We start from the raw sequence: 16,484 nt of genomic DNA on the forward strand, positions 1-16,484 counted from the left end.
TCCTCTCTACACTGGTATAAAAAGGAGGGATAAGGGTGAAGTCCACGAGATAAGAAATTACCAAAAAGCCCCTTACCTACTCATGTGTACCGGTACACAGGCATTTGTACCGGTACAAATGGCAACCCGAGAGCAGCTGCGCAGGTTTTGGCAAAATGTACCGATACACCTCGATGGTTGTACCAATACAGGAAGTGTACCGGTTACAACTCGATGGTTGTACCGGTACAACAGGCAGAAAACAGCCTTTTTTCCAATTGCAATGCTCACACCCAGCTCTCACGTCGCAATGAGTCCGTTTAGCATCTAATTCGCACCAACGGGACTCAGACTTGTCCCGACACTCTCCAGAGCTGTCGATAAGCCACAACAGCTGAACTCCAAGGATACCACAAATTTCAAATTAAAAAAAAAAAAAAATTCGGTGCATGCTATATTACTATAAAACAAGTGCATGCAATTATGTCTCAAAAAAAGTGCATGCAATTTTTTTTTTTTTTGAGAGATAGGTAGCATGCTACCCGCTTCGTTTATTTCATTTAGAAAATAATCTTAGCTAGTCTTAGCTAGAAATGTGAATCAACTATAATTCGAACTTGGAACCTCGAGTACCAACCATCAAGTCCTTTGCCACTTGCGCTAGAATGGTAGGTGTCGATGTAATTTTTTGAAGTGAATATAGGAGAATGGAGAGGACATGTGTTGCGTTCATACTCTATGATGTGATGGAACTTTCCTTTATTACAGAGCAAGCATAGATATAGATACCTTTTACTTTTTTAGAATGTTTTGTAACTTCTTTCTAATGCATCAAAAGCTGCATTGAATTTGCTGAAAAGTTCGTTGAATCCAATTTAAAAGATAGAAGTGTTGCAATGTCTGTCTTGTTTTTAGCACTTTAGAAGTTTCCCGCTCTCCGGTTTGATTTATTAGGCTTTTCTGTAGGTTGTGAAAACAATAATGCAACTCTTGCTTCATGCACACCGCCAGAGTAACGCGCATTTAGTTCAGCCTATTCTTTCCTATAGAAATTAGAATCGGAATGGATAATTTCGTTTTTAGGTGTTTGGTACGAGAGAGTTTCACGCCAATTCCGATTGTTGAGTGGAATGGGGATTCCTCCCAGTCACTCTTTTTTCAATGTGGCCTAGGAAGTTAGATTGAATTTTTTTTTTTTTTTTCTAAGAGAGATAGATAGCACACTACCCGCTTCGTTTATTTCATTAGTTAGATTGAAAATTAAGAGCATGTTTGGCTTATAATAAGAATAGGAATGAAAAATAAAATTGAATTATTTTAAAATGGAGAAATGAATGACCAATCATCCAAAAATATTTCGTTCATTATTGAAATAGAAATCGGAATGAGAATCTAGGACTGCAAGAAAGAGATTTGACTAAGAAAGAGGAGAGTGATGAAGAAAAAGAAGGGGAGGAGTTTGTGAAAAAGGATGTTGAATAGTTTACTTTGAAATGAATCAATTCGAAATTCAAAGCCAGATTAGGCCATTAATAGATTAATCATTCCCTTTCCAGAGTGGAACGAAAATTAAAATCCAATTCTTGCATAGCAAACAACAACAATCGAAATTAATGAATTTCCTCCCGATTTCAGACTCTAAAATAAGTGAACCAAACAAGCCCTAAATTTTGACGGAAGGAATGCCTATTCCAAAAATATCTTAATTATATTTTATATTTTGATTTGAAATTTAATTTAACTTTTTAACCTTATTTTTAAATAAAATATAAGTTTAAATTTAGAGATTAATTTTTCAATTTTAGATTTTGATTTGAACTTAAATTAAAATTTAAATTAAATCAAGAATTTTGAATTTGATATATAAATTTAAATTTAAGTTCAAATTTTACATTTAAATTTTAAATTAAATTTATGGATTCAAAATGAAATTTTAATTGAAAATTTAAGTTTTAACTTGAATCATCTCGCGCATTAGTTTTATATTTTGAATTGTCAACTTAATTATAAATTTAAAAATTTTTAAAAAATTACATTTAATTATTGGCTTATCATTTTAGAATTTTGTTGTAGATTTTGAATTTAAATTGTAAGTTTAGTTCTATATTTTGAATTGCATACTTAATTTTAAACTTAATTTTATATTTTATATTTTAATTTGCAGTTTATTTTAACTGTTTTTTTTATAATTAAAATTTTTTCATCTCAACCAAATAGTGAAGACATGAATGGAGGATTTTATTGTTCCTTTTCCGATTCCGATCTATTCTAATTCCAATTATGATTTCAATTCCTCCTTTGGAGGAAACGCACGGGCTTATTTGGTTCACCTATTTTACATTTTAAAATCGGAATAAAATTCACTTATTGCGATAGTTATTGTTTATTTTACAAAAGTTAGATTCTGATTCCAATTACACTCTGGAATGAAAATGGCCCTATACATTTATGCCCAATCCGACTTTGAGTATTGGATTGGCCTCAAAGCCTTCTCTCACAAACACCTCCCCCTCTCCCTTCATCACTCTCCACTCCCTTAATCAAAATTATCTTTTAAAATTTTAGATGCCCTAATTGTTCTTTCCAGAATTTTATTTCAATAATGAACTAAATAGTTTTAGACAATTCGTTATTCATTTTTATTCTAATAAAATTCAATTTTATTCAATTTCATTTCCCATTTATATTCCAACCATAAACCAAACATGTCTCAAAACAGTGATACAATAACTGAAGTAACTATAGAGGGATGTCAAGTCAAAATAATGCATGCAACAACGTGCACCGAGCTACAATTTAATTAATGGGCTAATGATGAGGATTGAACCAGGCGTGGTGGATGACAATCCATTGCTTTGATCCACTTAGCTACATCCACCCCCACCCCCATGCATTGGTTTCAGTCATTTTAGAAGAGCTTTTCGATTAAAACTGACTCAACATCTTGTCGTCTGCAGCAAAATTAAACGCACCAAAACACAACTATGGACAATTAGAAAGAATATCAAATATGTATGCAAAAAGTGAGAAAAAAACAATAATAGCAGAGTTTGTAAAGAATTTGCGGACGGCACCGATGGAGTGAGGGGTTGTTTGTGGGGGGAAGAAAAAAGTATAAATATAGCTAAACGAGATCTAAACTTCATGCAGAAATTGAAAAATCATCACATATGATTTTCATGAAAGAATATTTCATAAATTAAAGTATGTGAAAACTTCGTAACCTTTGGATCTGATGTCATGATTGTCCTCATCCCTCAGGCATGGACGAAACATCTTAAACACTTACTTCCAGATTTACTAGTTGCTTTCAATATTTTGATGCAGGAAACAGAGGCTGCACACAAAACCAATCGGTGTCAATATTTTGGAAACGTATTGGCCGATAAGAACATATTGTGTATGTACGTACATTCCTTTCTACGTAACAAAATAAATGTGCACAAGCATGTATTGCAAGGGCAAGATTGTCCGCAAAATGATAAAAAACCAACATCGATAATCTCGTGAATGAAGCAGAAATGAATCAGCAGGTCTTTCCTTTTTTTGCCTCTGAAAGTAGGATCTGATATTCTATTGCGTGGTTGACACTTGAAAAAATATATCAATTTCTTCCAAAAGCTTCTTTTGCTCTTTGTAAGCATCATTATAACCCATATCAGGGGACAGCATAAGGTGGATGAGAATGCTACATATTTGATCTATATCACCGGGGTCTGCTACTACTTTATCCAAACTATCGTCTGAAAACTGGTTTTTGGAATTGTCCTCATATGCCTGCTTTCTGCACACCTGCATTGTCACAACAAGAATAAGATCAAATAGCCAACTTACCTATCATGTTTCCTATAATCGAGAAATATATCTTTGAAAAACAGTAATTAGGTGCATAACCTGTCTTGCTGAAATTATTGCAATTGCAGCAAAATAAAAATGTCCTATATTTGTAGTAGTAAGCAAAAAGTCATGAATTTTTCGCTCTTTTATGCTTATTTCTCTTACTAAAAATCTGACCAAATATCTTAGAAAAGAAGATAAAATAGAGAGGAGCTTTACACATTTATATGTCTGTACAAATCATCTGTTTACATACATGCCCCTACAAAATCTAAATTTTCATTTATACCCCTCGAAAGTACAATTTTCTCAGAGAAGTACCCTGCTCAAGAGCTGGGGAGTCTTCCTCGAGAAAAAAAACAGTGGCAAGTCATCCAATTCATTTTGAGGAAATTGGTTGTATCAGAAACGTAGAAGTATCCAATTCATTGAGGAAATTGGTTGCATCAGAAAAATAGAAGTACAAACGTATATCTATAAAAAAAAAAATAAAAAAAAAATTTAGTGGGCATATATGGCATTTCAGATTAACAGAGCCACATATGTGGATATCAAAGACGCAGACGATGCTAACCTGGAACAGGTGATGCAAAGTAGCAATGTGCTCATCATTCAGATAATTCCTCATCATTAACTCCCTGAAGAACATCACTATCTCAGCTGTAACATTACTTGCAGAAAGGTTGTTGACTATCCCAGAGATGCAAGAAGAATCGAACAAAGATTTCATCCACTCAGGTACTCGATCCAATTTCAGCAACGTAACAGCCATATAAGCTGCGGGTTTGTGCTGATTAGTGAAGCACCTTGAAGTCAACCCAGGAGCAGCCAAAGCCATCACAAACTCCTCCATAACTATTCTACACCATTTCGAGTCTTTGATTGCTCTCTTCTCCACCAACCCAAATTTTTCCCAACCCAAAATCATCGCAAAACACATCCCACAGTTTCTAGCTACCAAATAATCTCCATAGAAAAGTAAGCCTTCAATCACAGCCATCATTGATTCTAAGTATCTCCAAGAGCATCTTAGCTCATCGCCTTTGCTGTTTCTTTGTTCTGAAATTCTAGTAAGTAATTCAAGTAGGCACTGTGAAGCAACAAGTTTAACAAGAGAAGAACCAGAGTATAAAAGGCGGCATAGGTCGTGGCATTTGATGGAGAGAACAGATAAAGTATCGACTTCATCAGATAATTGGAGGTAGTCCTGCCAATCGATTGTATCCTGTAAAATAGCATGTAAACTGAGAAGAAATAAATTGTTAGTTGGGCTTAAAGAAATTGGTTTTTAGGATTAACAAAGTCACTGACCTTTTCAAAGCGAAAAGATTTAGCAAGAGGACAAAAATCAAGGATTCACCCAAGGTTGTATCTTCCTCATGCTTGCTTAAAGCAGGACCCTTCGTACAGGCTGTTTGTACTACTTTTTCAACTGAAGAAACCAAAGAATTGCTAAATAATATGGCTTTTGCAGGTTCTATGAGCACTTGGTTGGTGGAAAAACGCAAGACAATGCATAATATGGCAATTACTAAGTATTCTTCTTGACCACATGATTGAGAAGCAGATTTTGGTTTTAAATGCTCTAGCAACTGCACAAAAAATGCAGCAATATTGTGACCAACCAAAGAGATTTGTTTTAGTAATTTTCAAAAAAATCAAAGAGTATGGAGATATGTAGGTTCCAAACAAGAGAAGAGGAGAAACAACTACCAATACAATACTAAATTGGTTAAAATACCTTCTGTATAACTGAAAGCCATTCTCCTTCTTGAATGAGTGCTTTACAGTTTGCCGAATATAGAACATTGAAAACAATAAGAGAACACGTCATGAAGTTTTGCAAGGAGTGTGTCGAGTAGTAAGAACATCGAAGCGCATCAGCAAAGCCTTCTAAGCACAGTTGATTGGAAGATTTGGGATAAATCTCCAGTAATCCTCCCAAGACATTCATCACAGAAATGGCATCATCTTCTCTTCCTTCTTCTCCAACCTCTTTGAGCAATAATACAAGAATTTGAATTACATAATTATTTCCAGAAACTACTAGTTGTGCGATCATTTGAATGTCCATTATCTGCATCTTATCCAAATGCACACAAATTTGGTTCTTGTTTGAACTATAGAATTTAGAAAAGTTTAGGAGCTGGTACGACAATGGGGACAAAAGTGCTTCCTGTTGAAAAAGCCAGTTTAGAGCTAACGGGTGGATACTTATAGTGAGCAAATCCCACTCCTTTTCAGATATTAAACGGAAGATGGTCTTCTCTGCTTCCGCATTGTAAGCAGCACTATAACCAACTGAAGAAGCTCTAATAAGACTATACAGAAGAATCAATTGTGTTAATATCATGGAATCAGAAATCCCACATGAGAAATTGGTATTGTTAACAATAATATATTGCTCCAGAGCAGCCAACACTTCGTTCTCGCTGGCAAGCCTGAACAACATAAAACGTAGTGTTATTGAATAGCAAATCTTCCAATTTAACTCATAATCTACAGTCTAACTCATTGCAAATGAATTATTTAATCAGTTATTTCCTCTACACTCCTTGAGCTTACCAATTTGATCTGCTGAATTATTATTGTTATCAATTATCAATTAAGTCCCTAGGGTCTTAAAAGTATATCAAATCTATCCCCCTCCACCAAATAAAGCCTTTTTCGCTGTCTTTGTTCACATAAGCTCATCACGTGCATGTTAAATATCTCCTACTGTATAATATTTCTAACTTACAACAGTCTAGTCAGCAAAATCAGTGCACACATAACTTAACATCAGAGTGATGGAAATGAAATTGGATAACTTAATTGATAACAAAAAAAATTCCAGAGTTAAGTGGGATCTTGATGAGGGTGGGACTAACTTATAATTAATATCTCATGCAAACTGGCAGATCATCAAGTACCTTTCACCGTACAAAGTGCTGACATACAATAAAACAAGAATTGCACATTGACAAGAAGCCAAGTTCAGATCATGTGAACTCCTCTGACCAAGCAGATAAATCAGATCAAGTGGATCAGATGGCAAACAAGCATAGGCATCTTGTATTGCTTCCCCACACTCACTACCTATAATTCTGTCAATAAGCGAACTAAGCATCAGATACACTCTTGTTTTCATAAGATCCGAGGGATATAAACCCAAAAGTCCAAAAGACAAGCTGAACCAAGAGGAGGAAGCAAGGGTCTGAGAAAACTTCATGGATTCGACTTCTGATCCTTTAAGCAAAATTACATGAAAAGTTTCCAGTACTCCCAGAACTACTTCCTCATCGGGCACTTCAGTTAGAACTTCCTCAAGCCAAGGTAATAGGTAGTCTTCACAAGTTTTGATAATGCTCCTCTCAAGAACTTTAGTATAGGAGTTTGGATTTGAACCCTCACTACAAATATGCATAAATGCTTCTTTCAGAAGGTATAGTGAATACAAAAGAAGCTGATTGTCATGTCCATAAGATTTAATAGACGAAACAACAGCATTTCTTGATGCCTCTTGGATGGTACTCGATAATTTCTGAGTATTATTAGAAGATGGTGACTTAAGAATCTCCACGGATATCAAACAGGACAAGGTGAAGACTTCAGAAGCCACACCCAGCGCCTCTACACTATGACCCTTAAAAATTTCTGTTAGCTTAGTTGCTATTTCTTCAACCTGAGGCATTGATATGATTCCTGGACAGTTGGAGATACATAAGAAAACGAGCCTCAAGACATGAGTCTGAACTGGATGGAATGGTATCTCTGCTACATAACGCAGAGTAGAAAGCAGCATGGGAAATCCTACAGTAAGCGTTTGTATGAAGGTTTCCTCTTCTGTAGCAAAGAGGTCGAGAACTTGGAGGCAGGAAATTATCAAGGGATCCTTCTTTCCTGTAGTTTAACAGCCCCACAGATGATCAATATTACCTACTAGAAGTTTGATTAGTTGGGTATTTTTTCATAACTCATTAAAATTTCCTCATTAGATCTATCAGATATGCTATTCATGGAAGGAAATTATCAAGGGATCCTTGTTTCCTGTAGTTTAACAGCCCCAAAGATGATCAATATTACCTACTAGAAGTTTGATTAGTTGGGAATTGTTTCATAACTCATTAAAAATCCCCTCATTAGATCTATCAGATGTGCTATTCACGTTTACCTGACAGTCTGAGTACTTCAAAAATATAATCTGCAACATTTTCTTCAACAAGAACTTTAATCTGTTCAGATATATTGAAATCTGAGGATAGTGAATGAAAGATCAAATCCAAAGTGCTTGTTTGGACTTGCGTATCACAAGAAAGCAAAGGCCCTTTGATCGCTTCAGCAAACAAATTTATAAGAGGAGAATTCAAAGCACTTTCATCGGTGTGCATAAAGTTATCTGCATCTCCCATGTCGATACCAGTTTGCTCACTTGTAAATAAGTTCTCAAAGAAACCTCTTCGAGCCAAAACCAAAAGCAATGCTGAGGAGATAAATACAACAATTTGTCATATTAAGCAGCAAAATGAAAAAAAGGTGCTCACAAATTATGCAAAATTATGATCAATAACAACGTATATTTCAAAAGCAATTTAATGATAATAATTAGAACAAAGAATACCACTGTGCATAGAGTTTTAGACTACCTTAATGAAAATTTTGCTTTTAACCTATCCGTTTGGTAAAAGAAGTTAACTATAAAATTCACCAGTCCTTGATATCTTGAATCTATCATCTTTCTTTTCACTATTTTTCCATCTGAGAGGTTATTCTACCTACTAGAGAAAATTAAGAATATAACACGCTCTTAAATCAGTTATATATCAAAAAGAGCTTCAGAAAATATCGTCAAGTAGGCAGTTGGGGTGCAAAGAAAGGTGGCGGGCATTCCCTAGTCCCACATTAGATAGGGCCTAGACAATAATTTGGTATGTAATAACTAGCACACAAGTAGTGACAAATTAGGCTTTAGCATTTTTTGGCCAGCGGTTTAGGTTCAACAGGTTGATAATACTAGCAGGTCGTGTTGGATCGTTACATATATTCTTTTATATGACTATTATACTTGTTCATTTTGCTTTTGGTATCACATAGCAATGCCCTTTGCCCAAATCTGGATTTGTCACAATATAGCCATTTTTTCAAAGAACTAGACGTTAGACTAACCGCTAGGTGTTAAACATCTGTCTTCCTTCTCTAATTTGTATTGTGTCCCAGCCGACAATATATAGCAAGGAAAAAGACGAGGTAAGGAGGAGAAATATGTTGATTATAAAAAATCTATATACCATGTGAAACAAAACGAAGTGTAGAATGATAACAATAACAACATATGTCTTTATATTTTAAAAAACTGATAGTTCTCATGAGTATTAGGCCCGTGAAGGGAGAACTGGAGCAGAAGTACTCCTTCAAAGAAAAATAATTTACATAAAACAACAAGTGTAATCATTTATAGCATAAAGGGTACCAACTGAAACGTGGTAGACAGGCTGAAACTGCAGAATTTTCAATTGGACTAAAGGCTCTCTTCTAATTTTTGATGAATCTTTGACCTATGGATTTGGACCTATGAAGCACAAATACTTCAAATTTCATGTTGTACCCGAATCAGACATGTATCGGATACCGATACGTGTCCGATACAGCAATAAAGTATCTGCCATTTTTAAAAAAATAAGAAAATATCAGATACAACTCGGATACAGGAGGGATACGGTGGGTATACTACCGGACTCTTTTTTGGTCTAAAATGATCAGGGCTCAAACTTCTTTGGAAAGCCCACATCAAAACCCATTGGAAATAAGAAAAGGAGTGAGAAAAATATCAATCTCTCTTCAATTTGTTATTTCTTCTATCTTTTTACTCTTGAATGGTTGAAGGCACTCTCTCTCATTCTATTTTCACATAGTATTAAACTATGATTCAGTCCTTTACCGCTTCTCTTTCACTTCCTTTCATCTAATTTGTCAACCTAGCACTAATCAATGAAGACCATAGATAGTGATCTTTTTCTTCTTCTATTAAATTGTTAGCATATTTTCTTTTATTACTATTTTATATAATAGAACATAATAAAACGGACATATATGTTGAATGGCTAATTATGTAGTTTGTGTGACTAAATATCTATTGGTATCATTTGATCAAGTTGGATGATAGTTGGTTGATGCTTTTTTAAAATATTATTTCATTGACTATCTTTTTTTTTTTATGAGCAGATATAGAACAATTACACAAGTTGATGTATATCAAGAATATATTCCTTAATATAATCCAGATATCCTGATTATTCTCAATATACCATTACATATAATCAACATATATTTAAATATATTTAAAATAATATTTTATTCAAGTATACCCAGCGTATCTTATCCTAGGAATTGTCGTATCATCATATCCATATCGTGTCATATCCATATCTTCGTATCCGTATCTATGCAATATAGATTTGGACTTTTGACCAGATTTCACACAAGCCCAAACAATGCCTCTGCTCTAAGAAATAAGCCAAATTTAGTCACATTTTGCAGCTGGAATTCAATTGATAGTTCACTTGTTTGACTACATCAGTGTACCATTTTGCCTCTGCCCATATTAGGTTCTTTTTTCTTTCACTTACTTGAAACAACATTTGCTTTCCTAGGTCTTTCATTTTTTCTTAAAAACAACAATGACTATGTGATTTTGCTGAAAATATAGTTCCATACAATTTCAGCTTAACAATAAAAACATGTTTAGCAAACTTGTGGATAAGCACAGCATGCACTAGTTATAGTCAAGCGACTCAAGTCATATAGATATAAATGCCAAAGGGGATGTTAGAAATTTTGAGACTATATCCAATTCAAAAAGGCACAAAGTGTTTTTACTCCAACATGCACCACTAATGTCTTAGTCATCCAAATGATTAAATCAGGAAATCTACATTGAACAATATCCTAAATGAATAATATTTTGCAATACAAAGTGATAGGAAGTGAATGCAACTATTTTGGAAAAAAAGTTGCCGTTTCACTTGTAAGAACAGCAGCCTGTTAAAAATAAATGTAGACTTTCGCCTGTGTGAAACTATAGACTGTATTAAAATCATGCAAAAATAATTTGGCACACAAGCATTTAATTACTGAAAAAGTGGTGCTTCTGACCTACACAATTCAGGCGGGCATCATCATTTTGGGCTTTCAGCAAAACCTCGAGTGAAAAGCGTAACAACTTTTCCCTACTTACTAAAGCATCAAACTCATTATCACCCTCTTCCCACGGTGTCCCTTGTAGAAGGAATAGCTTGTACAGCACAAACAAGATCTCCCCACAAACCTCTTCACTGTGGCGAAAGAAGCAAGTCAGAGAATACATTACAATGAAAGTTTGGAAATAGAGTCAATTGCCTTTCTTACCAGGGAAGCTGTAGACCTTGAACGAGGTTAGAGAAAAGAGCTGCTTTGTTCCTAATATTGGTTGCAGTGCGATCATCCTGGTGAGAGTTCAGCAGGACTCCAAAGCAGTGTAGCTACAGTAGAAGTTGGAATCCATCTCAGCAATTAAGACAACGTGTGGATTAAACCTCTAACTAGAATTCCTGAAGTGCAAAAGATCAGGAAAGCTTAAATTCCAAAGAGGTGAGCAGAAGATACCAACATATACAATTAATTATTTATTAGTTATTACTCAACAGGAGTAAATTCATAGCAAATAAACTGTTAGGTGATTATGTTGCAATTATTTTTAGGCATATGCAATCTCAAGAGCTCCAACCAGCATATGCAATCTCAAGAGCTCCAACCAAACAGATTCCAAAGGGCCCAGTTCTTAGCAAGCAATAGTTTGTTAACATTACTAGTATGCCATGCGACTAGTACAGCCACCTAACTGACCTACACGTAAAACATACATACTCTTAGTTGAACCTAGTCAACCAACACTTATCAGCCTTGTCCAAATAATTATGAAATTCACTGATCAGTTGCATTTTGAGGTTTATCACTCCATAGCCTTTCAAATGAGACTTGCTCTCAGAGTTGAAAGTTCTTGTTCTTGGGCGTAATAATTAAAATAGCTGGCAGCTTAGTATTTTAGAGCACAAGGATCATTTCTCACACTGTAAGAACACCTATGAGCATTCTCTGCAGCAATGAAGCGTTACATATAGAAGAGAATCACTCCATTACCTTGGTATATGCAGTTGGTTATCACTTCCTCACTGGTCTTTTCCCCATCACATTTGCAAGGGTCATGAATGTGAAGACTCTTCTTTTCCTTCATCTATTTTCCGACAGAGAAAATATTGACTCTTACATAAGCTGGTAAGACCGATGATGTTTCTAGCACACTCTTTCTTCATCATTCCCATAATCCAGTATCTATGTAAGTAGCATCTCTTCTGGCCGGAGAAAACTACCCACCTTCGAACAAAATTACTCATCATTGATCCACTGACCCTACACTATCACTACCAGACCCACCTATGATTAATGTTTCGGACAAAATCTTAATCACATGGTATCTCATCTTGGTTCTTAAATTCTCTAATGAACTTGCTGTTTTAGCATGCATGCTGAAACATATCATGAAAATAGAGAGGTTAAGAGTTTTATTTTCCCCCAAGATAAAATTCACCAAGGAACTCTCATAAACATTACATCTCTTGCACAAGGTCAACATTCCACACCTACTTACTTCATAAAAACTTAAAGCAGTAGGAGGTGAACTTCAATTTCTATTATCCATAATCCATTCCTTTCATGTTCTTGTGGAACTATGAATACACTTGTCGAACATCATCAGCAATGAGCAAACAATGCAATTTCTTATAATTCTCAATGAGATTTTCCCTGCAGTTACTGAAACCAGTACTATTAAAGGCTCCATTACCTTCTTTTAACAAGCCCTTCTCACTTGTACTCCAAGAGGAAAAATAACAATTCCTTGCTATACTACCCTCTTGGTCGGCCTCTTCTCACTTCTACTAAGTTTAAGATTCACACGAGCAGCTAACTTCTCACGATTTCTTCCAGTTCTCAATGGCTTCAATAAGGTTACCTCTCTACACAGTAGATATGTTCCTCATATGATGAACTTTGACATCATAATTCTATCATAAGCTATTCGAAAACACGTAGAACTAAACGATTTACAGCAATGATAACCAACAATCGAAATTAACCTTGGAGCTACTGGAAGTAGGGATACGAGAAAGAAGTTTACAACGTAGATCTGGCGCCGGCTCCACTCGAGCAAGTGCGAGGAGAGGAGATCGGCGAGGCGGCCGAGGAAGTCGGCGGAGACGGAGACGTCGGAGGCGACGGAGATGTCGACGATGAGATCGACGGCCTGGCGCGCGAGGGCCGCGTCGTCGGCGGCGGCGGCGGCGGCGAGGGCGCGGACGAGCGGGGGGGCGAGGAGGTGGGGGTGGCGGGCGCCGAGGGCGCGGGCGAAGGCGGGGTCGGCGCGGAGGGCGAGGGAGAGCTGGGAGAGCGCGTGGGAGACGTGGTGGGAGGGCGAGAGCGGGTCGGNGATTTGATTATTTGATGATTTGATTCTTTTTTGTAAATGCCAATACCATCATAGAGCTTATTCATTGTCCAATTCTAGGATTTTTAGTCTATTATTGTAGAAAATGTCAATTTAAAGTTGATGAGTTGGAATTAAATTATGTTTGGCTGGTCCCATAATAATTGGGTACGTACATTTGGACAGCTTGAAAATGCCGTGCATACACAGAAGATTGGTTATATACATTAAAGTCTTTGTAGCAAGATTGTGGCTGGTATTGCAAGTAAATGTGAATTAATTCAAATGTGATGTGATGTAACCATAAACCCAAAGTAATCGTACCATGATTTTTTTTTTTTTTTTTTTTTTACAAGTATCTCCGTTAAATTTATAATTACAAATTTGGCCTTATCCTAGTCACACAGGCACCACATAAGCGTCACATATAATATATTAAATTAAACACGGTGAATTATTTACCATGTTCAAACACGGTGAAATATATTTTTTCTAGACACGGTGAACCATTCACCGTGTTTAAGTTAAACACGGTGAATGGTTCATCTTTATATTTTTTCGCAATATATATATTTGTATTTTTTTCAAACACGGTGAACCATTTGCCATGCTAAACACGGTGACTGGCCCAAGCCCCGCTCACGTGACGCCTGCGTGGCAGGGTTAGAACTAATTTTGAAAATATAAATTTACTGGGACTATTTTTAAAATAATTTTTTTAAAGGGGCCAAATGCAAAAAAAAGCTTGTTGGAATAAATTATTTAATAATAATTTATTTTGTTAACTTTATTTTTTTTAAAGAATCTTTTAAAAAAAAATTGTATAATTGAAAAGAACAAATTAGTCTCCCTAATTTTTTTATTTTATTACAGTCTGGCGCCAGCCAAATAACCATAAAAGATTTTCTTAGTTTCAGCGAAAAGTACAACCGTATAATCTCATCCCAAATAACCCCCGGCCCAAGAGGTTATAAGGGTTGAGCATGGTAGGGCCAAAGTAGGGCCAAAGTATTTTTAGGATGGTGACTTTTCTGAAAAGCAGGGTATCATAGTTGGTATCAGAACCAATCATCAGCTGAAAGTGTGATGAATTTCGACTGAGCTAGGTCAAAATGATAGGCTAAATCTTGGTGGTGTCACATTTTTCTCCCTTTTAGGCCATAATGTCCTCGTCAGGCTCAAGCGTACTCATAAGCACTAAGCAATGTGAGACTAGTCTTGCTAGGCTTAACCGACCTTCTGGGGAGTAGCCCTTCACCCACAATGATCGTCAACCAGGGAGGTGTGCTTTACATGCTTTATAATGCTAGCTCAGTCGATACTTATATCACACTTCTCGCTAGTTATTGGCTCTAATACCAACTGTGATGCCCCACTTCTTAGGGGATCACCCTCCTCGGGTTACTTTAGCCCTAGTATGTTTAATCCTCTTAACCTCTTGGGCCTAGCCACCATCCAAAATGCTATAGTCGGGTTTAGAAACTCACAAGCACCTCGCAATATGAGACTCGTCTCACTATCTTAGTTGACCTTGTGGTGAGCCACTCCCCACCAATATCGATCGTTAGCCGAGGAGCTACCCCACTTCTTAGGAGGATCACCCATCTTAGAACTACTCTAGTTGTAGCACGCTTAACCCTATTAACCTCTTGGGCCTAACCATCGGCCAACATGCTATAGCTGTATTTTAGAAACTCACAACCACTAAACAATATGAGACTCATCTCTCTAGCCTTAACCGATCTTGTGGAGAGCCACTTTCCACCAACAATGATCATTAGTCGGGGAGCCGCCCCACTTTCCAGCGGGTCACCCATCCTAGAACTATTCTAGTTCTAGCACACTTAACCTCTTGAGTATAACCACTGCCCAATATGCTATAGTCAGGTTAAGAGGTTTAGCCCTTTTATATCTTATATATAGGACTATTCTAAATTCTAAGGATGTCACACACATCAACCACAACAACAATAACGACAACAATAACAACATAATAATAATAAAATGAATAACAACAAATGTTGTAAAACAAAAGAATCTACAGAAAACTTCTAAGAAGTACAAATCCACTACTACTATCATGATGATAACTAAATGTGATGTGCAAACTACTAAGAAATACAAATTCACTACTACTATCGTGACGATAACTAAATGCAACACCCCCACTTCCCAGGGGGTCACCTATTATAGAACTATTCTAGTTCTAATATGCTTAACCCTCTTAATATCTTGGCCTTAACCACTGCTCAAAATGCTATAGCCAGATTAAGAAGTTTAGTCTTATTATATCTTATATATAGGACTATTCCAAATCCTAGAATCTCACATTCTCCCCTTTTAAGCTCTGACGTCCTCGTCAGGTTGAAGCACACTCACAAGTATCAGGTGATACGAGACTCGTCTCGCTAGCCTTAGCCGACTTTGTGGAGAGCCGCGCTCCATCCACAACAGTCATCAGTCAAAGAGCCTCGTTCCGCCCCTTGTATAACTTTGACTTTTTGAGCTGAAAAAAATAACCCTACCACTCAACTCACACCATTTTGTTTGCTCTCATGCTTTAGTAACTCATTCTTTCCTGAATGGATTGCGGATACAAGAGCAAACAGACACGTAATTCATCACCGAGTGGGGTTCGTAGATTACCATCGAATACCGTCGGGCACACAGTTTGTCACCCTCCTTGGAGTTGGTTTGTACCAACTCAAGTTGCATGGTGACAACACTTTACTTCTTTAGGACGTGCTATATGCACCCAGAATTCGATGTAATTTATGTTCAGTTTTAGCTTTATTGCATCTAGGATATTTCTTTCATTTTAACAGAGACCGCATTGATATTTTTTTTCATGGTACTTTATTTGGATATGGTACATTAGTTGATGATTTTTTTAAATTAGATATGGATGATGATTCATTTGCATTTGCTTCTTCTTTTTCTAATCTCTATGATGAATTCGTTAAATGGCATGCTAGATTAGGCCATATAGGTCAAGAAAGAATGAATAGACTAGCTCGAGAAGGCCTTTTGAGGTTTATCGTCAAAGTTGACCTCTCTGTGTGCGAGCCTTGTCTAGTGGGAAGGCATGTAGAAAGCCTTTTGGTAAGGCTACTAGCTCATACCTCTCATCCTTTGGAGCTAATCCACTCAGACAGTTGTGGGCCAATGAATG

At 36.4% G+C, this 16,484-nt stretch overlaps 1 protein-coding gene across 1 annotated transcript; it reads right to left on the reverse strand.

Moving 5' to 3' along the window:
- On the reverse strand, positions 2,686–14,917 carry LOC109723403 (protein PRD1). The gene is made up of 12 exons (XM_020251749.1): positions 14,843–14,917; positions 13,489–13,565; positions 13,007–13,340; positions 11,200–11,312; positions 10,948–11,126; positions 7,970–8,278; positions 6,729–7,698; positions 5,558–6,257; positions 5,128–5,408; positions 4,391–5,060; positions 3,204–3,771; positions 2,686–2,930 (listed from the first exon to the last, which is right to left on the reverse strand). Exons 1-11 carry the CDS (start codon positions 14,915–14,917, stop codon positions 3,553–3,555), a joined length of 3,927 nt encoding a protein of 1,308 aa, XP_020107338.1. The 3' UTR covers positions 2,686–2,930; positions 3,204–3,552.

Source organism: Ananas comosus, linkage group 17 (genome assembly GCF_001540865.1).
Source record: "Ananas comosus cultivar F153 linkage group 17, ASM154086v1, whole genome shotgun sequence".
NCBI lineage: Eukaryota > Viridiplantae > Streptophyta > Magnoliopsida > Poales > Bromeliaceae > Ananas > Ananas comosus.